Consider the following 23,239-nt stretch of genomic DNA (forward strand, 5'->3'; position numbering starts at 1 on the left):
TTCCGCTTCCTCTCAGGGTACGCGCGCGCCGTCGCCTGTCCCCGCCTCCTTCCGCCCGCCTCCGAGGCAGCTCGTTCGGCTATTTCCTCCAGTCAGTCTCAAACCGTTCGGGGACTTTCGGAACTCTTCGGCTGCGGACCCGAGGGCGTGTTCTCGACGCGGAGTTGGTACAGTTCCGAGGGCCCTTCGTGTGTTTTCGGAACTCCACGGCTGGATTTCCGGGTGTGTCCCTTTCCAGAAGTCCCAAGTCCCCTTCCTCAACGGCTTCTCTCCAATATTGCCACTCAGAGCTTGGCACAGGATGGGTGCTCAATAAACATTTGTTTTATGAGTGAACTTGTTAGTGCGTGAACTATTTAAACCACACAGGGACTTCGGGTGCTTCCAGGTTCTTCGTAGACCCTCGGCTATTCCCGACGAAGGCAGCAGGCTCGGTCGGACATTTTCGGAACTCTCCTGAAACACTCTTCCGAAGGGCGGCCGGCTTCCCTCTTATTGGCCCATGCCCGCTTCGAATCTCTTCGGAAACACTCGGTCTCCATTCGGCCACGTTCGGAAACCTTCGGCTAACCCCGGGAGCTCCCTCTCAATTCGCCCTCCCCAGTGTCCTCTTAAGCTCCTGCACTATTTCGAGTCTAGAGAGAAGCCGGGCGGACCCTTCTCGCAGACTGCCACCCATTTCCTCTAAGGGCGAGGTGTGTTTGGAGGAAAAGAGATTTGCCTGGGAAAGGTCTTGGTTTCTTTAGGGCCTGCATACCTGTTCGCCCAGCTTATTTCCTGTGCCTCGCGGACTCCGGCCCTATTCTCCCCCTCCATTCCGCCCTATGTCACACCCGTTACACTTTAGGGAAGTTTATTTTCTGTTGTCAGGGTCCTCTTTAAGGGGCAGGAGCCTCGCCTGATATACCTCTGAGTCCTCAGCCTCACCAGCACAGGGCCTGGAGAGACTCCAAGTGAACAGAAGGAATGACGGTGCTTTATGTCACCTCCATTAGGGCACCTTGAGTTGTGATTACGTCCAGAAACTCCTTGAGGGCAGGGGCCTTGTCTGGCCCATCTCTGTGCCCTTGGACTTCGCCGTAACGAGTCCTGACAGTCCAGAGGCCCCAGGAGAAATCTGAGCAAACAGGAATGTTGGGGTTTGCCCTGCTGCCTCTATTAGAGCCCCCCGGATTTTCACCATGCGCTGCTTCAGGCTCCTTACGATGCAGGGGCCCTGGGCCGCACTAATCTGTGCGCCCAGCTGCCCCCAGCCTCGGCTTCTGAGGGCCAGGGCGCCCTCGGGCCGGGCCCGTCCGCACCCAGCCCAGCTCAGGTGACCAGGCGGGTGCCGGGCACACCTGGCGCAGTCCCCTGACCCCGCCCCGGACCGGGCCGCACCCGGAACGCGCAACGCTCTCCGTCGGAGCCAGCCGCTGCGGCGGAGCAGGTCCATGGCGGCGGTGTCGGCGGTGTGCGCCTCGCAGGGGCCCCCGCCGGGCGCACCGTCCCCGCCGGCGGGCGCGCCTGTGCCCGCGTCCGGCCTGGGCCGCTGCCGGTTGGCGCTGCTGCTGGCCGTGGCGATGGACGTGGCGGGCATGGCGGCGCTGCTGACCGGCGTGTTCGCGCAGTTGCAGGTGCGCGGCCGTGACTTCGGCGACCTGCTCATCTACTCGGGCGCGTTGCTCGTCTTCCTAAGCCTGCTCGGCTGGATCCTCTGGTACACCGGCAACATCGAGATCTCGCGCCAGGAACTAGAGCGCGACTACGGCCTGCGGCCCTCGGCGCTCGCCCGCCTCGCGCGAAAGCTCTCCCGCCGCTGGTCGGCGCCGGCTTCCTCCTCCGCCGGCCGGCGCGCCGCGCCCAGCTCCTGGGGAGCGCGCCCCGCCGCCCGCACGCCCCAGCCGCCCGCCACCGGCTCCCGCCGCGTGCGCCTGCAGCTCGCCGCGCTCGAGGCCGGGCCTGGGGCGGCGTGTGCGAGCAAAGAGTGAGCCCGAGGTGAGGGGCGGGGAGGCGGGGAGCGGGGCGGGGCAGAGGGGAGAGGTGGAGGGACCGAGGGACAGGGGGGAGATGGAGGGACAGCGGGAGAGATTGAAGGACAGTGGGAGAGATGAAGAGACAGACGGAGAGCTGGAGAGGTAGTGCGAGGGAGGGAGGGAGGGAGGGAAGGACAGAGGGGAGAGATGGAGAGACATCAAGGAGAGATGGAAATGGAGAGGGAAAGGTGCAGAGACAGAGACAATGGGGCGAGAGAGACAGGTAGAGGTCAAGATTGGAAGGCAGAGAAGCAAAGACTAGCAGAGACCCAGAGGATGAAGACCTAGAGACAGTTGGCATGGGTGCAGACTGAGGAGAGACAAATGAGACCCTGCCCTCAGACGTGCGTGAGGGCTGGAGAGTCACCTTTAGCTCCACCAACACTTGGAGATTATTCGTCCCTGTGCTCCAGTCCTCAGGTGCACCGAGTCCTACTTCCCATTTAATCCTCCAAGTGTAACAGAGTCTCTGAGGTCTGGAGCACGGGGAGGACACTGAGGCCCCAAAAGGTGCCACCTCTTGCCAAAGGGGAGGTACCTGTTGCACTCTCCAGAGTGCACTCCTCCGCCAGAGACCTGCTGTGGCTCCCTGTTGCCCTCTGGTCAAATGCAAGCCACTCGCTATGTGTGTGTTTGCCACATCTCAGCCCCACATCTCCTGCCTTCTCTGCAGTTAGAATGACCTCCCTCAGCCCACGATGGCCAGGCTGTCTCACACCAACTGGCCTCTGTCCATGCCTTCACCTACAGTGGGGGTGCCCTTGTTGTCTGCACTCCACTCAGAAAACTTACCAGGTGTCTTCAGATCCAACTGAACTTCAGTGCCTTTCTCTGGGTCTTCACATTGTCTGAGTGACCCTTGTTATTGCTTGTATCACTGTGTGTTGTATGTGTGTGTGCTGATACTTCTCTCCCACCCAACAGGGAGCCCCTGGAGGGTAAGACCTGGGTCCCTGGTGTCTTTGTTCTTAGCATGCCCCAGCAAAGAGTGAACTCAGGAAGTCAGAGGTTGAGGATCCGGTGGGTGGATGGATGGATGGATGGATGGATTGGGTTGATGAATGAGTGGATGGATAGATTGATGGATGGATGGATGGGTGGATGGAGTTGTGGGTGGAGAGGTGGATGGGTGAGTGGATAGAGGGATAAATGGATGAATTGCTTGATGGATAAATAGGTGGTGGATGGGTGGCTGTAGTTGGATTGATGGATGGATAGATGAGGGTTAGATGGTTGGATAAATTGGTTGATGGATGGGTGGGTGGATGGATGGATATGGTGGGATTGATGCTGGTAGATGGGTGAATGTGGGGTTGTATGGATGTTTGGACAGATGGGTAAGTAGATAGATGAGAGGATAGATGGGTTGGTGGGTGGGTGGATGGATAAGTGAAACAATGGATGGATGAGTGACTGAATCAGTTTCTCAAATGGAGGTTACATAAAAGAATTAAATTCTAATGCCCTAAGACATTCTTTATAGGTGACGAATTAACTTTCCTTCTATGCATCCAGAAGGACAGTAATATACCCTTTTTTTGTGAGAATTTTGAAAATAGTCCAATCATATGCTATGTTCTGTGGTTCAGATGAGGAAACAGTTTATGCATAGATGAAGCATGAGCTAACACAAAATTTGGCATACAATGCAGAAATAACCACCTGTGGTTAAAATTACCCCTGGGAACACTTTACCTTGCCCAGAAGTCTAACACAGCTGGGTAGACCTCTGCTGCTAGAACCACTTGCCAGAAACTGGCCAAGCTGACCGGCCTGTAGGCCGCTCTTAGAAGGAAAACGGGCCTGTCCAAACACAGGACTCCATAATGGCAGGGTGAGGTGATTCCAGCCCATGAGAGACAGAGAACTGGAATTTTAACAGAGGGTCCTGTAGCTCCTGGCTCTGGTCACTTCTCTCTGCCTCTGGGACCAAAATTAGTTGAGAAGATGTGCAGAGCCAAACCCATCCTATGTCATTTCTCCCCCCATTTCATCTTCTCTGTCTCTGCCTGTCTTTCTCTTTGTCCCTGTGTCTGTTTGTCTTTTTTTATCTTTGTGCCTCTATCCTTCCCTCGACATATTTGTCTCCCCCTCTCTCTTTTTTGTGTGTAAGTCTCTCCGTCTCTGCCTTTCCTTGCCTCTCATTCCCCACCTTGTACCACTGAGTTCCGGTGAGTTAAAGGCACAGTCGCTGCCGCAAGTCAGGGCACGGAGTAATGAAGGAGCCAATGAGCAAGTGCGTCAGTCAATTGTGAGGGACTGAAGCAGGAGGAAAGGGCTCCTTCTCCTGGGTGGTGGTCCTGGGATGCAGGGATACACGCAGGGGTCCTGAGCAGCCACTAACCCCATCCTCCCTCCTACAGACGAACGCATGGCCACACCTGTCAGGACACGATGGAGATGTGCAGCTGCCCCATCGCCATCTGGCTGCCAGGATGCCTACCTGTCCTCCATCTATCCTCCCCTGGATAAAGGGCTCTGCCTCACTGTGCTTCATATCTGTCTGGAGAGGGACGGCACTGGGGCAGGGGTGAGGGAGGGGCTGCCCAAGCCCTTGGGGACCTAGGAGCCTAGCTTCACGCTGTCGCCTCATGGAGGGGGACAGGAGTGGGGGGCAAGGATCTCAAGCCCAGACCCACCCCCTGAGTCCAGACCTCCCTCAGCCCAGGTTCCTCTGTTAGTTTGAGGTCCCCAGAGATGCAGACAGAGGGATGAAGACTTGCAAGATATTTGTTGGGGACATACTTATGGAGGGTAGGTTGGAGTAGCTCTGTTACCTGAGAAAGGAGGGGCGGAGGAAAGAGGACTGAGCACGATGAGTCTTCAACTGTAATGAAGTTCCAGGAAAATTTCCGTGCCACCACTAGGGAGTCTGAGAGCTATAGTCGTCCGGCGTTCGTGGGAAGCAAGGCAAATGCCTGCTGGCCCAAGGGCGGCAGGATCCCAAGGGCAGGCAGCAGAGGCTGTCAGGCAGCGGCAGAAGGACAGCTGAGGGGCACGGTGGTCCATGTCCCCCCAGCCCAGCTGCAGTCCCAGCCCAGGCCACCCACAACTCACCCCAAGCCCCTCAGTCCAGACCCCCCATAATCACAGCCCAGGACCTACACTCAACTCAGGACCCCCATCAGCTCAGGCCTCCCCCGATCAGCCCAAGTCCCTCTCAGCTCGGATCCTCCCCACTTACCCCTGGACCCCAGATGCCCGTCAGCTCACACCCTCCATGATCACAGCCCAGGCACCCCCCAAAACACACACACACACACACACACTCTCTCTCTCTCTCTCTCTCTGCCTCCGGGTCTTATCCGTCCCCTGCTTCATGTTTCTCAGAAAAGAGACCATGCATCTCTGCTATATCTGTATTGAGGGATCCCTCCAGGGGTGCCCCTAATCTTCCTCCTCCCCTGCTTCCGTTTATTCGCCCCCTTCCGTGCCCTCCTCATCAGTGCCCCCTGAGATGTCCAGGGCCCCCTCTGTGGGCATGCTGCCAATGGATGCCATCTTCTTTTCGCTCGGTGTCCGGTCCTTGGGTAACAGAGAGACGGTCTGGGACAGGTTGCACTTGCCCTTCATGAACCACGGCAGCCGCAGCATATCCCGTCGCTTGGCCCACCTGGCAGGGAGGGGACACCCTCAGCTGTGCCGTCCACCTGGCCCCGCCCGCCAGGGCAGGGGAGCCCCCCCGAGCCCCGACCCCACTCACCAGAACAGGCAGATGCTGGAGATCAGGAAGAGGAGGCCTCCGCACATCCAGCCGAGTGCCCACATGTGCTTCCTCTGCATGTTTTCTGCACAAAGCAGGGAGCCATGAGACCGAGGGGTCCCTGCCACCAGCCCCCCCCAGGGGCCCCGGCTCCCCGGCACACACCATCCGGCCGCTGGTGGTAGCAGACCCCGTTGCGGTAGCAGCATCGTAGACGCAGACAGAGATTCGGGTTCTCAATTGCCACCTGGCCCCCACAGCTCTCCCGTTCCCAGACATCTCCCTCACAGCCTGGGGACCAACGCGAGAAGCAGCTTCCTCACAGAGCCTGACCCCAAACCAGGCTCTGGGGCTGCCGGCCTAGTGCTTACTTCGTGCTGGACCCTGGACTCCAGGCCCCCAGCCCGTCCCCCCTCAGACCCAGGGGTCTGGGCCCCCAGCCCCTCCCCCCTCAGACCCAGGGGTCCAGGCCCCCAGCTCCTCCTTCCTCAGACCCAGGGGTCCGGGTGCCCAGGCCCTCCTCCCTCAGACCCAGGGGTCCAGCCCCCAGCCCCTCCTTCCTCAGACCCAGGGGTCCAGGCCCCCAGCCCCTCCTCCCTCAGACCCCGGGGTCTGGGTCCCCAGCCCCTCCTCACTCAGACCCAGGGGTCCGGGTCCCCAGCCCCTCCTCCCTCAGACCCAGGGGTCCAGGTCCCCAGCCCCTCCTCCCTCAGACCCAGGAGCCAGGCCCCCAGGCCCTCCTCCCTCAGACCAGGGGTCCAGACCCCAGCCCCTCCTCCCTTTAGACCCAAGAGTCTAGTCTGGGCTCCTTATCCCCAGGGGACCCAGGGTTTCCTCCACTGCTCACTCCATGGATAGAAGAATCCCTGGATTCCATTCCCATCTGTGAAAGAAAAGAGCGGTGTTGGGAGGCTGTATGGAGGGTGAGGAGGGCCTCTGCTCAGCTCTCTGACCCTCTCATCAGCCCCCTCACCTACTGAGCCCTGCATTAGCAGGAAGAGGCCCAAAGCAGGGATCCCAGACCCCACCATGTCGCCTCCCCAGACTCCTGGGGCCTCTGTGGGGAGAGACCTTGAAGGCCATCACCCCAGCAACCGGCTCGCCCCACCCGCCTGCCCGGCTGGCCCCCAAAATTCTAAGTTCTATTTCTAGGGAGCCCCCTTAGCAATTGGGAAGAAAGAAGGGGGGGTCACACTGGCCTGGTCACACCTGGTTGCTAGGGAGTTGCTTCCTTAGCAACCAGGTGGAAGGGGCCTTGTGGGTGGGATGGGGCCCTGGCATTAGAAGAGCCTCCTTAGCAACCTGCGTAGAAAGCAGGTGGGAGTCAAAGAAGTCTCCTCCCAGCCAACCAGGGGACCCAAGGAGTGGGCACCCCGAGACCTTCTTGCCAGGGAATCCCTCTGCTTAGTGAACATTCCTGAAAGGCAGCTCCAGGTGACCCAAAGGTTCCTGAGACCTGGTTGCCAGGGAGTCTTCACCCTAGCAACCAGGGGCAGGGGGCCTGAGGCCCAGAAGACCTCACTGAGCCCCATTGTTAGGGAGGCCCCCTAGCAACCAGGAGACCTAAGAGGGCGATGAGAAAATGGGGGTCAGGCCATAGGCCAGAGCTCTTGCTCCAGAGTCCCCTGGTCCCAAAGGCATCCAGGCCTCCTGATGGGGAGGGCCAGGATCCGAGAGGTCTGAGGCCCCAGGTGGTGGAGAGGGGACTCATGGGAAGGGAGCCCCTTCTAGCTCGGTCTGTTTCCCCCTCTGCAAACAGGGAAATGGGTCCGACTGGGATCCCCAAGCTTCTGGTTTGGTCCACCCCAGTGGTGGGGGAGGAGGTCAACTTGGGGGCTGGGGTGGGAACATGATCCCTCACTCTCCCCTGAACCTCCACTCAGCTTTCCAGCCAGTGAGGAGGGGACTCAGCTCTCCTGGGGCGGTGTGTCTTTGTGCCCAGATCCTGAGTCTGAGGGAAGAGGGGCTGGGGGTCTGGACACTTGGATCAGAGGGAAGAGAGCATTTGGGGTCAGGACTCCCAGGTCTGAGGGAGGAGGGGCTGGGCATCTGGACCCCGGGGTCTGAGGGAGGAGGGGGAAGGGGACTAGGTCTGAGGGCAGCTGTCCAGGAGTCCAGACCCCATTTCTCAAGAAGCCCTTTGAGGCTGCCTCCCGTCCTACCCATCTCCCGTAAACATCCTGGTGGGTGCTGAGTGGGCCCAGGGTTGCCTTCGTCAGAGATGACACAGGTCCGAGGGGCTCGGCAGGGGGCCGGGGGTGGGGGTCAGAGGGGTTGTGGGGCTGAGGCCGGGCAGCTGCTGACCGTTTCCTGTGTCAACATCATCTGGACCCACTTCCCAATTCCCGGGATTCCTCAGGGATCAAGGAGGGGGTGGGGGGGCGGGGCCGCAGGGCCCTGGACCGCGGCTTGGGGCTGGGGGGGCCGCCGTCACGGCCCTCACCACTAATGACAGGTTTGGGCCGCCTCTGCGGCCCGCCTGCCCCGTCACCCCCCAGGGGCCAGACAGGACCCCCCAGGGACAGACAGACGGACACACACAGACTCGGACCTGCTGACCTCACACCAGCCAGCTCCACCTCACCCAGGGGCCAGCACATGAGCAAGGACCCCCTGGGGTCCCCCGTCATATCCCAGTGGCATCTCCCCCCACGGCTGTCACCCCTCAGAGTCTCAGCTCCGTGTCACCCTCAGTCTTTGTCTCTGAACCCCTGAGCTTGTCTCTGCGTCTGTATGGGTCACAATTTTTTTTTTTTTGCATCTCTGTCTCTCACTCTGGCCTCTGTGCTCCTGTCTCTTTCTGTTTGTCACAGTCATCTCCTGTCATTGTTTGTGAGTCTCCTACCCTGCCTCTCCATCTCTTTACTCATGTCTCTGTCTTTGTCTCTCCTTCTTGCTCTCCTTTCCACAGAAGTAGTCTGAGTGTCCCCAACCCTGGGGAAGACCCAGGAGTCCTGAGTAACCCCCACCCTCCTGTCCTGCACCCACCGGCCTCCTGCTGCCACAGTGAGGAAAGATGACCCCGCATCCCCGGGGTGAGAGGGCCGAAGCAGGCCGAGGGGACTGTCACTAGTCGGGGACTGATGACCCATGCCTAGACCCCTGACCTTCCCCAACAGAGCACTCCCCAAATTGCAGAATGGCCACAAGTTTTCTCTACCTTTCTTGAAACAAGGGTTTCGGACCTGGACACCTGCCACTTGGCTCTGAGGGAGGAGGGGGCTGAGAGCTGGACCCCTGGATCTGAGGAAGTAGGCGGCTGGGGGTCTGGACTCCTGAGTCTGAGGGAGGAGGGGCTGGGCTCTTGGACTCCTAGGTTAAAGCAATGGGGTTGGGGCCGGCAGCCCCAGTTCCCCCGGAGGTGGAAGGGGCTGCCATCACCAGATCCCTACTGTGGCTCTCAGGCTGGCCCCAGGCTCAGTCCCCCATCCCCTCAGGCCAGTCCATCTCCCAGACTGGTGGCCTGAGTCACCTTGGCTGGCCCCACCGGTCTTGGGGGGGGGCTACGTCAGTTCTCCCCTCACTGACGCAGCCTTGGGCCCCCCCACGCTGACTCAGCCGGAAACAGGCCCCCTGAGGGGCGGAGACCCAGTGGTCAGAGGCCTGGGTCCCAGCATGAGTAGGGGCTGGGGAGGGCCCCTGGGGGGCCCTGGCAGGGGTGGCCATGACAGAGAGGCAGAGGGAGCTCTTACCTGAGGCGATGAGGTCATGTCCCACCATGGGGGGGCTGTGACCTCACCTCCCTGGGGACCTGAGCAGTTGCCCCCCCAAGTGGTGGGGGATGGGAGGGGGAGGACTTCAGCCAGCATTCATCCTCAGAGCCCCCCTGCCAGCTCAGCAGTCTCAGGGGCGGGGAGGGGGAGGGGTGTCTGCGGGGAGACCTTTGGAAGTCCTTGTCACCTTCTGTCTTCTCACTACCCTCCACCCTTCTCTGCCACCCTTATCCTGGGGGTTGGGGTGCTCCTGGGGACTTGGGTTCCTGTCATGGTCCCTCACTCTTCTGCCGTGAATCCCCGGGGCCACCTCTGCTCCATGTGCCTGGTACTCCCTGTGTGCGTCTGTGTTGGCACCACCGTCCCCCTGAGTCTGTGTCTCCCACCCCTGCTCCCACCCCTCTCCGCATCTCCACCTCTCCACCTCTCCGCGTGGTGTCCTCCCTGCCATGTCCTGGTCTCCAGCTCCCCCCACCCATCCCAGCTGCTCTCTCCGTGTCTCACCATCTCCATCTCTCCCAGGGGCTCCCTCTTTTCCTCCGTCTCCCTGGATATGTTAATAAAAATCAACCGTGAGAACAGCAATAGTTCGCATTTACTGAGAGCTGGTTGTGTGCTTTACAGGCGTGAACTCACTGTAACCTCACACAGGCTTTTGGGAGGGGGTCGTGCCCGGGGTATCCCTATTTCACAGATGGAGAAACCAAGGCACAGTGAGGTGAAGCCATGTGCCCGAGGTCTCACCTCTACTGGGTGCCTCGATGCCTCTTTCTCTTGGTCCCTGTCTCTCTGCCTCTGGTCCTCTCTCAACATGTTCCAACGTGTCTCTTGGAGAAAGGCCCCCCCTCTCTCAGTCCCCACTGCTGAGTCCTCGTCATCTCAGCATCGGCATCTCTCAGAGGATCTCTGCCCCTTGGGACTTCTCCATCTCTGTCACCCTGCCTTGTGTATCTCTTTTCTGCCGCCTGCCTCCCCTCTTTCTGGCATGCCTGTCTCTGTCCCTTTTCCTTTTGGGGGTCTCTCTGGGTCTCTCCAGACGTCTCCTGCTGTTTTCATCGTGCCCCTCAAACCTCACTTTGCTCTCCTGTTTCTCTGCCTCTGCAGCGTGTCTCCTTGGCTGTCTCCATCTCTGCACCTCAGACTCTCCACCTCTGTCCCATGTCCCCATTTCTCTGTGTGTCTCTACCTCCTTGCCTGGGTCTCGGCCTCTCCATCTCTCTCTGTCCCTGGGAGTCTCTCTCTGTCTCACCTCCAACCCCCCAGGCCTGCGTCTTGTGGTCCCGTTGCCACCTCTACCCCATCCGCATCACCCCCTGCCTCTCCATCTCTCTGCCTGTCCTGGTCCAGCCGGACCCCCACCCTGCAGCCAGGCCCCAGCTCTTGAGCTGCGCGTGTCTGCCCCGGCGGCGGCGGCGGCGGCGGCCGGCCGAGGAGGTGGAGGGAGGGGACGCCAATGACCTCACCAGCCCCTCTCCGACCACCCCCCCTTTCCCTTTTCAACTTTTCCAACTTTTCCTTCCGTGCCCTCCTCCGAGCGCGGCGGCGTGAGCCCTGCGAGGCAGCCGGCTCCGTCGGAATGGAAAAGGCAGGCAGGGAGGGTGAGTCAGGATGTGTCAGGCCGCCCTCCCCTGCCGCCTGCCCCCCGCCCGCCCGCCCCGGCCCCCTATATAACCCCCCAGGCGCACACACTCCCTCACTGCCGCGGCCCTCGCTGCTCACACGCACATGCCTCCCCTCCCCAGGCCGAGGCCCAGCTGACCCCCAGGGCTCCCACGGCAGCGGACAGGGAAGGGTTAAAGGCCCCCAGCCCCCTGCCCCCTGCCCTGGGGAACCCCTGCCCTGTGGGGACATGAACAGTAAGTTGGTTCAAGCTCCTGGAGGGGGAACAGGGAGGAAGGAGGGAGGGACCGTCGGCGGGAAGGGTGGGGAGCAGACAGACAGCGGAATCGGACCGAGAGACGGAGGAGAGCGAGGGAGCAATGGGGAGGCGGAGACGGAGCGAGCGGGAAGGAGATTCAGAGAAAGCAGGAGGCCTAGAGAAGGGACGGGCAGAGCGAGACATGAAAGGACGGATCAGAGACGCGGAGACACCGGCAGGGCAGCGCGAGGCAGAGAGAAATGGAGACTCACAGAGACAGACGAAGGCCAGGGGGTGATCCCAAAGGGCCCGGGACCCCCAGGGAGTCAGCGGGGACCGAGAGACGCAGACTCCCAGGGACCTCAACAGAGAGGCTCCGGGAGGGAAACTGAGGCAGAGAGGCCAAGGAGGTGAGAGCAAGCCCAGAACACCGACCCCAGCTACGGGGAGGAAAGACAGAGGGAGACACAGGGGTGCAGACAGAAACAGGAGAGCCAGACGGATGCGGACGGACAGGCGGACAGACCGCGGCCTGGGAGGGCCCAGGGGGCGGGCTGGGGGTGTGCTGCGGGAGCGAGGCGGCCCGGGGGTCGCTGATTGGCTGGCGGGCGGGGTGGGCGGGGCCGCTGGGGGATGGGCGGCCGCGGAGGGAGCGGGCCGGAGCCCCCGCGCTGAGCACCGCCGGGTCCCTCTCTCCCCGCCGTGAGCCCGGCGCGCCCGCGTCTCTGCCTCTCTCCGCCCAGGTGTGCTGTGGGGTATCCCCGGCGCTGCGGCCCGGCCTTCCGCGGTCCACTCTGGTGGCGCCTACGCGGGGGTCTCTCGGGGAGGGGTCAAGGCACCCGGACCTCTGTCCAGGTCTCCTTCCCCTGCTCTCAGTCCGGTTCGGGCTCCTGAGCCTCGGGAGGGGGCAGGTTCTGGCCTGTGTCTCCCCCCTCCTGCCCCGCCCCGGGGCCCAGATTCCGGCGTCCGGGGGCGGACGGGAGACGCCCGGCCCGTCTACCCGCCCCGGGGCGCGTCTGCTCCGACGGGCGGGGCGACCAGAGCCAGAGAGGGAGAGGGAAACCCGCCCAGGCCCTGCGACGTGCCCTGGGCGCTCCGTCCTGGGACTCAGGACCCCCACCCCAGCCCCTCCTCCCTCAGACCCCCCGGTCGGACCTGAGCCTCCTTTCTGTCCTCTCCCTCCCTCAGGTGTTTGCTGCCTGGTCCTGGTCGCGCTGAGCCTGTGGCCAGGTAGAGCTGCTGCCCCGGGGCCACCTCCTGGCCCCCCACGGGCCTCCCCAGACCCTCGGGCTGAGCTGGACAGCGCCGTCCTCCTGACCCGCTCTCTCCTGGCGGACACTCGGCAGCTGGCCGCACAGCTGGTAGGAGAGCCTGGAGGGGATGGGCTGGGGCCAAGACCGAGAACGGGGAGGGCGTCTGGGCTACCACGGTGGCAGAGACGGGGGAGAAAGGAGTCCGGGGCTCGTGGTGGGGGATGAAGCGACCCCCGGAGCTGGGCAGGGTCCCTCTCACGGCTTCTTTCCCCCCAAGAGAGACAAATTCCCAGCTGACGGAGACCACAACCTGGATTCCCTCCCCACCTTGGCCATGAGTGCGGGGGCGCTGGGAGCCCTGCAGGTAAGGGCAGGGGATGGGTCAAAGGTGGGAGTTGGGCGGTGAAGGGGGTGCAGGGGGTTAGGGGCTGGAGTGGGCAGGTGCCAGGTGCTCCTTGACGCCACCCCCCACTCCGCCCGTCCCCCAGCTCCCGGGAGTGCTGACACGGCTGCGGGCAGACCTGTTCTCCTACCTGAGGCATGTGCAGTGGCTGCGCCGGGCAGGAGGCCCTTCCCTGCGGACCCTGGAGCCCGATCTAGGCGCCCTGCAGGCCCGGTTGGACCGGCTGCTGCGCCGGCTGCAGCTCCTGGTACGATCACCTGGCTCTGAGACCCCAGGACCCCAGACCCCAGGCCTACTCCGAGACCCTCACCCTGTGTCCCTGAGACCCCAGACTCCAAAATCCTGCCTGGAAACTCTAAACTCTCACCCTGAGACTCGGAAACCCCATGGTCTTGTGACTCCAAGACTCCCATCCTGAAGCCCTGAGGTTTGAGAATCCAAACCCTCACCCCAAGACCTGGAGACTCCGGTCCCAAAACAGGAGGAATCCAGACCCCAAGCCCAGGATATTCTGAGCCTCCAGAGCCTGAGACCCACCCATATCCTGGCCCCGAGATCCTGACACATCAAGACCCCAGACCCTCAGATGATGCACTGTGACTTAAAGCCAGACTGCAGACCCTGGCTCTGCAGACCTCAGATCTCAAGGACTTGGACCCTGAGATCTCAGACTAGAAGACCCCAGACCCTGAGCCCTGGGTCCCCAAGAGCTCAGATCTAGGCTGTGAGCCCTAAAGACCCCAAGACCCTGACTTTTAAAACCCCAGACTCAAGACCCTGAGATTGTAAGACTTCAGACCCCGGTTCCTGGTCCTGGTGACCCCAAAGACCCTGGAACTCAAATTCCAACTCTCAGCTCTGAGACCCCAGACTTGAGACCCCACCTCTCACACATGAGTCCCTGAGCTTGATCCTACAATGAGACCCCACATCTAAGACCTCGGCCCCAGGATCCTGGCCCTGCTGCTACAGACCTCACCTCCAGCCCTCTGAACTTGGCCCTAGAACCCCAGCCTTAAAACCCCCACCTTTTGGCCCCAGCCTGAATTTTCTGAACCCAACGTCCTGAAGAACTCCCAACCCAGACACCCCACCTCACAGGCCAGAGACACAGTGGAAATATGCAAGCTGGACCTCCCCAACCCTGATTCAGTACGGGCTCCAAATTCCCGCTTCCCCGGACCCTAACTGCACCCCTGGCCTGACATTAACCCTCTGTCCTCTCCTGACAGATGTCCCGCCTGGCCCTGCCCCAGGCGCCCCCAGACCCACCGGCACCCGCCCTGGCTCCCCCGGCCTCACCCTGGGGAGGCGTCCGGGCGGCCCATGCCATCCTTGGGGGGCTGCACCTGACGCTCGACTGGGCTGTGCGGGGCTTGCTACTGCTGAAGACTCGGCTGTGACCCGCCACGCGCCACCGAGAGCCACCAGCGCCCTTCAAAGCCAGACCTTATTTATTTATTTATTTCGGGACTGGGGGCGTGGCAGCCAGAGGACTCCGCCCTCACCATTGTCTCCCTCTAGTTAGAGACGATCCCTCCAGGAGACCTGGGCATGGGGGCATCTGTGCCTTATTTATACTTATTTATTTAAGGGGGTGGGTGGGAGGCAGGTGGACTCGGGGGTCCCTGAGGAGGAGGGAACTGGGGTCCCGGATTCTTGGATCTCTAAGAAGTCTGGCCACAATGTCTCCCTGACCCCCACCCCTCTCGGCTTGGGCAGGAGCATCTATTATTTATTAAACAATTACTTTCTGTGTTGGGGTGGGGAGGGAGGGGAAAAGGAGGCCTGGGTTTTTGTTCAAAAATGTGAGAACCTTTGTGAGATAGAGAAGAGGGAATTAAATTTGTCATACACATCCACTTAGAGGTGATTTCTCTGGGGGCCAGGGGCTGGATGCTGGGGTCCTTGGGGGGCCCTCCGTGGACAGGGAAGTAGAGGAACCATCAGTCCCCCAGAGACTGTGAGTTCTTAGTCTCACAGTCAATAAATAAATATTTAATGGATAGTTACAGAAGGTTACCCTGTGACCAACAGTACTAGTACAGGACAAGGCTGCAGGCTCAAGGTTGTTCATTACGGCAGTGTTTACAACAGCAAATTGGAGACAACCTAGATGTCCAACAGTAGGCGATGGTCATATACATGACAGTGCATCCACGTGATGGAATACACCAGCCATGAAGAGGGATGCTACAGAGCCTGCTTTAGGCATAGAAGAAGCGGGCCACAAGGCTACAAACCACTGTGTGATCCCCATTTTGTATAGATACGTATAATCCATGGATTATTTAAAAATCCTAGAAGGAAATACACCAAAGTGTTGACTATGGCCACCTCAGGGTACAAGGTGGGGGTGGGATTGTGGGTGACTTCCGTTATTTGTGCTTCTCTGTATTTTCCAGAATTTTTACAATGACCATGTATTTTGCATGACACATGAAAAAATAATAACCACTATATTTAGAATGACAGAACATCAGCACCCCCCGCCCCGAAAGCCCTCAGAAGGCGACAGGAATGGCCATTCACTGTGCGCCTGCTCTGCGCCATGCCTTAAGTGTGGGGTTTTACTTACAGGATCCCGTGCATCCTCCAGTACCCCCCAATTTTACAGATGGGGGAAGCTGAGGCTCCTCAGGGATGCCTGTCGTTTAAGGCCACACAGCTAGGGAAAGGCAGAATATGATTTTGCCAAAGGTCTGGCTTATTCCAAACCTCATGTCCCTTTCTTTATAACCAATGTACAGCAACCGTTGCCACGGACACAAACAAGTTAGATACAGGGAAACTGAGGCTCCTGGGGGTATAGACCTTACCCAGGGTGTAGAGATGGGTCAGTGGCAAGTTGGGACTGTAATTCAGGCCTCCCCTCTTAAGAGTCAGAAACCCTTTTGTTTAATTATTCACTTACCACATCCCAGACGGCCCCTCCCAGGGCCCCGGGTCGTCCTTAGTTTGGGTCTGGAGCAGGGGCTTCTGATTCACCCACCCCAGCCCTCAAGACTCCAGGACAGGTTCCTGGAGGGGAAGGGAGCTGAAGGCCCCTGGAGACTTCCCAGGAAGAGCTGCAGCTGTGTCCGATGAGGTCACAAAGCTCCTCCACGAAGGCTCCTCCCCCAGGCCAGGGCTGAGCACCCCTGCAGGGCCATGTCCAAGCCCTGGGGAAGCTCCACCCTCTGGAACCGCTGAAGCCCGAGGGTCTGCGGCCAGTGGGCTGGGGGGCTGGCACCCTGCCTCCGTGTCCCGGGTGACCGACACTTTCTGCAGCCATTATGAACCGGCTCTGGAACATCAGGCGTTGGGAGCCACTCCAGGGCCCCCTGAAGTGGGTCCCCACCCTGGGCGAGCTGCAGAAGACCCTCCAGAAGGGCGAGTACTTGCCCCTCCGCCCGCTGCCCATGTTCGAGAGTAACTTTGTCCAGGTCCCTGGCTCCCTGTGCCCTGGGGGCAGAGAGGGGCAGGAGGGAAGGGAGACCCCCTGGGCTGGGGGATTTGGGCCCAGGAGGGCACAAGGCAGCTGGGGGGCTCGGGGGTGGAGCTCTGTGTGGAGGTGCCAGAGGAGCGTAAGAGAAAGGAGTGGTCCCAGCCCCTCTCCCTGGATCCCCAGGTGACCAGTCGAGGGGCCCCAGTGTATGTGCACCACAGAACCAACCGAGTGACCATGGGCGTGGCTGCCTCCCTGCCAGGCCTGGTGTTGCCAGACATCCTGCTGATGGCCCAGCCCCCCCGCGGGCAGGGAGCGCTCCAGCCTCGTCCTCACCAGGTGCCGCCATCCCCCCATCCCCTGCCACCTCGCCCCCATCTCCTGCTCTTCCACTTCCATCTCCTGCTTCTGCTAGGATGATCCCGCTGGACCTGGCCCACCTCTACGTCCACGACCTGTCTGCCTGGCATCTGAAGCTGCGTCTGGTCATGGGCCGCCGCTATTACCTGGAGCTGGACGCCCCTGACAATGAGGTCAGCTTCCTGTTTGACTGCTGGATCCGCCTCATCAACCTGCTCCGGCAGCCCGCCACCTCCTGGGCCCCCAGGACCCTTCACACGCCCCCCATGGACCCGGGCCACGTGGCACCTCCAGGTGGGCTCTGACCCCACAGACCCCTGGGGGCAGCTATGGTTCTAGATTCGAGAGGGTGCCAAGACCAAAAGCCAGAAGTACAGGAGCCCCAGGAATGGAGCTGGGGCCAGGACCCCTGGCTCTGAAGGAGGAGGAGGCCTGCACTCCAGAGTCTGAGGGAGGAGGGACCAGGGGCTGAATACCTGGGTCTGAGGGGGGAGGGGCTGGGGGCCTGGGCCCCTGGGTCTGAGTGGGGAGGGGCTGGGGGCCTGGACCCCTGGGTCTGAGGGGGAGAGAACAGGGGCTGGATACCTGGGTCTGAGTGGGGAGGGGCTGCGGGCCTGGAACCTGGGTCTGAGGGGGGAGGGGCTGGGGGCCTGGGTCTGGGCATCTCCACTGGCCTTGACCATCCTTCCCCTCCCCTCCATCTACCTACAGGGTTGCTCTGATTCTGAGGGGGCCACATGCCTGGCAGGTTTACTTGAGACCCCTTCACTCTGTATCTCAGAGGACAGCCCTGAAATGCCCTTGCTGGGCTCCTGTGATCACTTGCATATGTACCCGTGGCAACAGGACATGGACGACCTGATGGACCCGGAGGCCAGCACCTTGTCCACGTCCTCCCTCTGCCCAGCCGCCTACCCTCCTGACTTCCGCAGGTGCAACGAACAGGCCAGGCCTCTGGACTCCGTGCAGAGACTGTGGCCGCCGCCCTCCCAGAAGCCCCCAGCCATCCCTGCTGCCTCTTGTAAGGCTCCATTCATCCTTGACCAATCCCAGAAGTTCTTGGCTGTACCTGCTCCATCCCGGAAAGCACCAGCTTTTCCTGCTGCTCCCCAGGAGGCCCCAGCCACACCTGCCCCATCTCAGAAGGCCACACATGTATTGGCTACGCCCCACAAGGCCCCAGCCATGCCTGCCCCATCTCAGAAGGCCGCGTATACACTTGCTGTTCCCCTGAAGGCTGTGTCCCCCCCTGCTCCAAACAGGAAATCTGTGTTCCTACCTACCCTGTCCCATAAGGCTCTGACCTTACCTACCCAATACCAAATGACATTGGACCCTGCCACCACTGGCGTGTTGCCTGCGGGAAGTCACGGAGGAGATGTGCTTGAGAAAAGCAAGCCTGAAGGGAAGCCAGAGCCGTGGTGTTGATGGGCACCCAGGAAACAAACATAGTAGAGGTGAGGACTCAGAAAACATCCCTGGAGCTGCCTTTCACCACCACCGAGAAGGAGTCGGAGGAAGTCCTGGTCAGCAGAGCCCAGGATGTCACCGCGGATGGCTTGAAGGGCAAGGGCAAGTTGGAGGACAAAGTCCGCAGGATGAAGGAGGAGATCTCTCTGGACATGCTGGGCTTCAAATCCAAGGAGGTGGGGCAGCAGCAGAAGTGGATCAAGACCCAGGAGCTGGCCATCGAGGAAGCCTCACAGGGGCAGACCGGGCCCTTCTCTGTGGAAGGGCTCACCCGTGCCAAGCTGATGATCACTGCCAGTTCCCAGGATCCCTCCTTGAGATCAGCTCTGTTCAATCTGCCCTGCTGGCTCTCAACCCAGCAGGGGTCTGCCATGCCAACTACGGACACGGTACCCCTCAGCACCACCAAGGTGTCCTGGCTGGAGGAGATGCCGGTGGTGGTCAGGGAGCAGCCACAGTTGGGGGCCTGGGCGACGGGGAACATGCATCCATGGGCGGAGGTGGAGGAGGTGCCCCGGGACCCAAAGGGGCCTTCCAAAGCGTCCCCCTTCCCCAAGCGTGCCACCAACAGCCCCAAGGTGAATGCTGCCTCCCTGACTCCCATCTCTCTGCCCTCAGCAAGGTGGGAGGACGTAACGGAGTCTCCTACCTCTCTGACCCCTGTCTCAAAGATGGAGGCCAGGGTCTCCCAACAGCCCAGGAGAGTATCTCAAGAGCCCAAGAGGGTGCCGGACCAGTGCCCCATGGCCACAGTGGGGTCGTCTTTGGAGATTCTCTTGCCCACTCTCTTGGAAATTGAGAGTATGAAGGACATGGCCTCCAAGGTGGAGAAGATAGAGGAAGTGGGCATCTTTGCTCCTTCGCCCAGGTATTTGGGGTGACAGCTAACGTGTATTGTCAACTCTGTTATCCACGAGGTAGAGAGGATCATTCCTTCTTTTTCCACTTTCCTTTGTGCTCTCAGTGTATAGTGAGTGTCAACTACGTGCCAGGCATCATTCTATGCACTATGGACATGGCATTGAGCAATTTGGGGAGGGGGTGCTCCTGGCATCTTTTGGGTAGAGTCCAGGGACGATGCTCAACATCCCACAATGTATGCGATGGTGCCCCACAGCAAAGTATGATCCTCCACAAAATATCAGTAGTGCTGAAGCTGGGAACTCTGACAATAAAATCCACAGTAATTATATTGTACATTATTAGCTGATAGGGCTCCGGGCAAACAGCAGGGTAGGGAGGGCTACGAGTGGGGGTAGGCAGCTTCCAGTTTTGGATTGGGTGGTCTGGGAGGGCCTCAGTGAGCTAGTGTCATTTGTGTAAAGATCTGAAGGAGGGGAGTGAGGAAGCCACGTGGACATCTGGGGAAATTCGTTCCCTTCAGAAGGAACAACCACTGCAAAGTCCCTGAGGCAGGAATGTGTACGATGTGCTGGACCAAGAGGGAGCTCCAGGACAGCCCAGAGTAGGAATTGTGGTCACAGGAGTCACGAGGGTGGCACCATCATGTGGGGCCATCTTAAGTACTTTGGGTTTGATGCTGAGCAAACTGGAGGTTTTGAGCAGAACGGCTGGAGTTGCTGTATGTTAGAAAGGACTCTCTCTGGCTGAAGTGTGGAGAAGGTAGAGGAGGAAGGGTGGATGCCGGGAGAAGAGTGGGGAGGCAGTTGCAATGACGCAGGAACAAGATGATGGTGGCTTGGACAAGAGGGGAAGGAATGGAGGTATTGAGAAGTGGTGGGGTTCCAGAGATACTTTGATGGTTGAGCCAACGGATCAGCTCGTGGATTGGGCATGTTGACATGGCATTGAGGTTTGGGATCTGAGCCACTGGGAAGATGCAGCAGTCAAGGAGGCTGTGAGTGGAGTAGATGTCAGGGACAAGATCAGGAATTCCATTTTGGACATCTTGATTCTGAGATGTCAGGTGAGGATGCGGGGTACGCAGCTGGACACATGAGTCTGGAATGATTTGGGGAATCATCAGCAAATGGATGGTTGCTGCAAGCTATGAGACTGGAGGTCACCAGCGAGTGACTGCAGGTGGAGACAGAGGCCAAGGTGTTTAGGGAAAGGGGAACCATAGTCAGAGAGTGAACACTGAACAGCATCCTGAACACCAGGTGAAGAAAATGAGGAGCATCGTGAGGGCAGCCGTGTCAGATGCCACGAGCAGGTGAAGGAAGACAGGACGAGAGAGGACCTCTGGATGTAACAGCAAGGAGGTGACCTGGTGGGGACGAAGACCTGAGTGGGGCAGGCTTAAGGGAGCACAGGAAGTGGATCACCGTGCTGCAACTCTTGAAAACATGTGGCTGAGCGAAAGGAGCTAGACACAAAAGGCCACACAGTGTACGATTTTCGTTTGCAAGAAATGTCCAGAAGAGGCAAATCCGAAGAGACACGAAGCAGATTGGTGGCTGCCAGAAGCTGCAAGCGATGGGAGGAACGGGAAGTGACTGCTTAATGGATTTGGGGTTTCCTTTTGGGGTGATGAATATGTCCTGGGAGCTAGGTAGTGGTGGTGCTTGCACAACATTATGAATGTAATTTATGCCACTGAATTGTACACTTTAACACTGTTACAATGGTAAATTTCATGGGATGTGTATTTTCCCACTACTTGTATACATACATATGTATGTAAAGAGGGGAATCGGAGAGAAGGAGTAGACCAGCTCTTTCCAAGTGATCTGCTGGAAGGGGAGGAGGGACCTGAAGAGGAAGCTGGTATAGGATGTGGGACAAAAGAGGGCTTCTTAAGAGGAAAGAGATATTAGTGCGTTTGGATGTTGGGGCAAAGGATCCAGAGTCAGACTTGATATTAAGGAGGCAGGAGGGAGAGACACCTAGGAGGGACACTGGTGGAAACGTGGATTCCAGCTCAGGCTTGGCGGGCCCTGGAGCAGGACCACGCCCCCTGCCCCCCATCAGCATGTATTTATTGAGCAGTTACTACTCTCTCCCTGCCGATCCCGCAAAGCCCTCTCTGGCTTTCTCTCTGCAGCATGCACGGTTCCCAGCGGCCTCAATAGCGGGATGCGGGGGACTCAACCTCAGTCGCCGAAGTGTCCAGAGGAGCCCAGCGGGGCCAGGTAGCCCCTGAACCCTGCAGATCAGCCTTATACCTGGCGCTGGCGTCCAGGAGCCCGGACCCCACCCTGTCTCTTTCCTCTTCTTCACAGGCCCCTAGGTGTTGTGCACCTCTACTGTAAGAATCAGGGTCCTGAAAAGGCCGGGCGGGGATGCTCCTTCTCCGGTAGAGACCAGAGCTATCTATATCTTTATATATTGGGGGGGGGCGGGGGGCGGGTCGAGGGAGAGCCCGCGTGGTGGCCCAGTTTCGCAGAGATTAAAAGCGTGAGCCTGAGACTCGGCAAGAGCAGCGCCCGGGTGCCTGTGTGTGAGCGCCGGCCCCAAGTGGGGGTGTCGGGCCGGAGGTGGGAGTCGCGGCGGGGGAGGCGGGTCCACACCGACCCCGCCCCGCGTCCCAACGCAACGGCGCAACGGCGTCCATTGCCTGGGGCTCCGGGGGTCCCAGCCAATGCGACCGGGAGGGTCGTGTTTTTCCTGGGCTGGGACCCTCGAGACTCAGAAGCGAGGGTGTCCCCGGACGGAGCCACAAGCACAACTGAGCCAGTGACCCGCTGACATCAGCCTGGTGAGGGCAGGACGGGTGGGAACGGGGGCTGGGTTTCGTGGTGGGGGTCAGGAGCTGAGTGCGGGTCGGAGCGAGGGGCGCCCCCTAGGCCCCACAGAACCCCATCCCTCCCCGCAGGAGACGCCGCCTTCGTGGATGTTGGGTATTGATTGCCCAAAGCCCTGAAAGGGGAGATGGCCAACGGCACCCTTCGACCCGCGCTTCCCCAAGCAGAACCAGACCCGTAACTGTTACCAGAACTTGCTGGGTAAAACCTCGCGGGCCAAGTTAGGGGGAGCGGGTGAGAGAAGGTGGGAGGCAGGAAGGGGCGCGCCCCACCTGAGGACGAGGAGAGGGTCCTGGACTCGCCGCGGGGGCGGAGACCGTTGGGGTGGGAGGTGGAGTGGACCACGGTCTGAAGGGGCGGGACCTACCTGGGAGGGGAGGGGCCTTGTATGATAGGGCGGGACCGATCAGTGGAAGGTCGGGGCCTATTCTGGAGGCGTGCGATCAAGTCGCGGAAGGGTGGGGTGACAGAATAGAGGAGGCCTTGCGGGGAGGAGGCGGGTCTGCAGCTGGACCTTTCTGGAGGGCGCGGCCTTGGCGTGGAGGGGGCGGGGCGTGCTTGCGACCCCGCCCACCTGCCCGCTCCTCCCCCCCCCCCCGCCCCACTCGGCAGACTACCATCCCTGCGTTAAGAGGATGAGGCGCCGAGGGAAAAGCACACAGCACTACGAGTATTACTTCCGCGTGTTCCACGCGCTGTGCCCCATGAGCTGGGTGAGCGGACAGAGGGGCAGCGCACAGACGGGCCGGGCGAGGGTGGATGGGCCGGCTGAGCTGAGCAAGCGCCCGCTCCCCACCTTCCTCCATCCTACCCCCCCCCCCCAGGTGCAGCGCTGGACCGAGATCAAGGACGGGACTTTCGCTGCCAAAATCTAACGGCCCGAGGGCGGCTTCTCCGAGGGATCAGTATCAGTGTCATCACCCCCAATTCTCTCATCTTCCGGGCCCCACCACCCCAAACCCTGCCCCATCTTTAAGCTACAAATAAAGCTATGTTATTGCTGATATTTCTTCTTAATGTCTGGTCAGTGAGGTGCGCACGGGGGCGTCGGGAGATCCTCCCTGTCTGTGCCCTGCAGCCAACACTACTGGTTCTAATCATGGGAGGGGTGAGGGAGGACTGGGCTCCATCAGGGCTGGCATGGAGGGAGGACAGTCAGGGTAGGAGCAAGCTGAGCCCCCCGCTCCCACCCCCTTCCCACCTTCCCCCCTCCAGCAGGCAGCAGTCTCTTCTCAGCAGGGTCTCCCTTGGCTCTTTGAGTCCCAACACTTGCCCACCAGGACAGTTCCAGGGTCCTCCTGCCTCTCAGTCCCCACACCTACCTGTCACC

At 60.2% G+C, this 23,239-nt stretch overlaps 5 protein-coding genes across 6 annotated transcripts; 4 read left to right on the top strand and 1 right to left on the bottom strand.

Moving 5' to 3' along the window:
* Positions 1-1,364: 1,364 nt before the first annotated feature.
* TMEM238 (transmembrane protein 238) lies at positions 1,365-4,511 on the top strand. Its single transcript, XM_082676670.1, has 2 exons — positions 1,365-1,977; positions 4,379-4,511. Exon 1 carries the CDS (start codon positions 1,434-1,436, stop codon positions 1,968-1,970), a length of 537 nt encoding a protein of 178 aa, XP_082532796.1. The 5' UTR covers positions 1,365-1,433; the 3' UTR covers positions 1,971-1,977; positions 4,379-4,511.
* Positions 4,512-5,367: 856 nt separating this feature from the next.
* TMEM190 (transmembrane protein 190) lies at positions 5,368-6,749 on the bottom strand (the record flags this gene model as incomplete). Of its 2 annotated transcripts, XM_082676971.1 has the most annotated exons (5): positions 5,368-5,628; positions 5,719-5,803; positions 5,884-6,009; positions 6,566-6,601; positions 6,692-6,749. In XM_082676971.1, the coding sequence occupies 5 exons, from the start codon at positions 6,747-6,749 to the stop codon at positions 5,430-5,432; spliced, it is 504 nt and encodes a 167-aa protein (XP_082533097.1). In that variant the 3' UTR covers positions 5,368-5,429. The 2 variants fall into 2 exon arrangements, with proteins under 2 accessions (XP_082533097.1, XP_082533096.1); XM_082676970.1 differs by having other exon boundaries at positions 6,566-6,749.
* Positions 6,750-11,007: 4,258 nt separating this feature from the next.
* IL11 (interleukin 11) lies at positions 11,008-14,458 on the top strand (the record flags this gene model as incomplete). The annotated part of the gene is made up of 5 exons (XM_082677032.1): positions 11,008-11,029; positions 12,478-12,650; positions 12,820-12,906; positions 13,031-13,192; positions 14,178-14,458. The coding sequence occupies 5 exons, from the start codon at positions 11,008-11,010 to the stop codon at positions 14,346-14,348; spliced, it is 615 nt and encodes a 204-aa protein (XP_082533158.1). The 3' UTR covers positions 14,349-14,458.
* A 1,762-nt stretch (positions 14,459-16,220) lies between these two features.
* GARIN5B (golgi associated RAB2 interactor family member 5B) lies at positions 16,221-19,083 on the top strand (the record flags this gene model as incomplete). The annotated part of the gene is given in 6 exon segments (XM_082676749.1): positions 16,221-16,370; positions 16,556-16,678; positions 16,680-16,711; positions 16,788-17,026; positions 17,481-18,149; positions 18,152-19,083. Coding segments are annotated over 6 exon segments (2,145 nt in total).
* Positions 19,084-21,998: 2,915 nt separating this feature from the next.
* Positions 21,999-22,905, top strand: COX6B2 (cytochrome c oxidase subunit 6B2; the record flags this gene model as incomplete). The annotated part of the gene is given in 4 exon segments (XM_082677313.1): positions 21,999-22,025; positions 22,029-22,110; positions 22,522-22,622; positions 22,734-22,905. Coding segments are annotated over 4 exon segments (261 nt in total). The 3' UTR covers positions 22,785-22,905.
* Positions 22,906-23,239: the final 334 nt, after the last annotated feature.

This window comes from Grampus griseus (assembly GCF_964374135.1).
Source record: "Grampus griseus genome assembly, chromosome: 19".
Taxonomy (NCBI): Eukaryota; Metazoa; Chordata; class Mammalia; order Artiodactyla; family Delphinidae; genus Grampus; species Grampus griseus.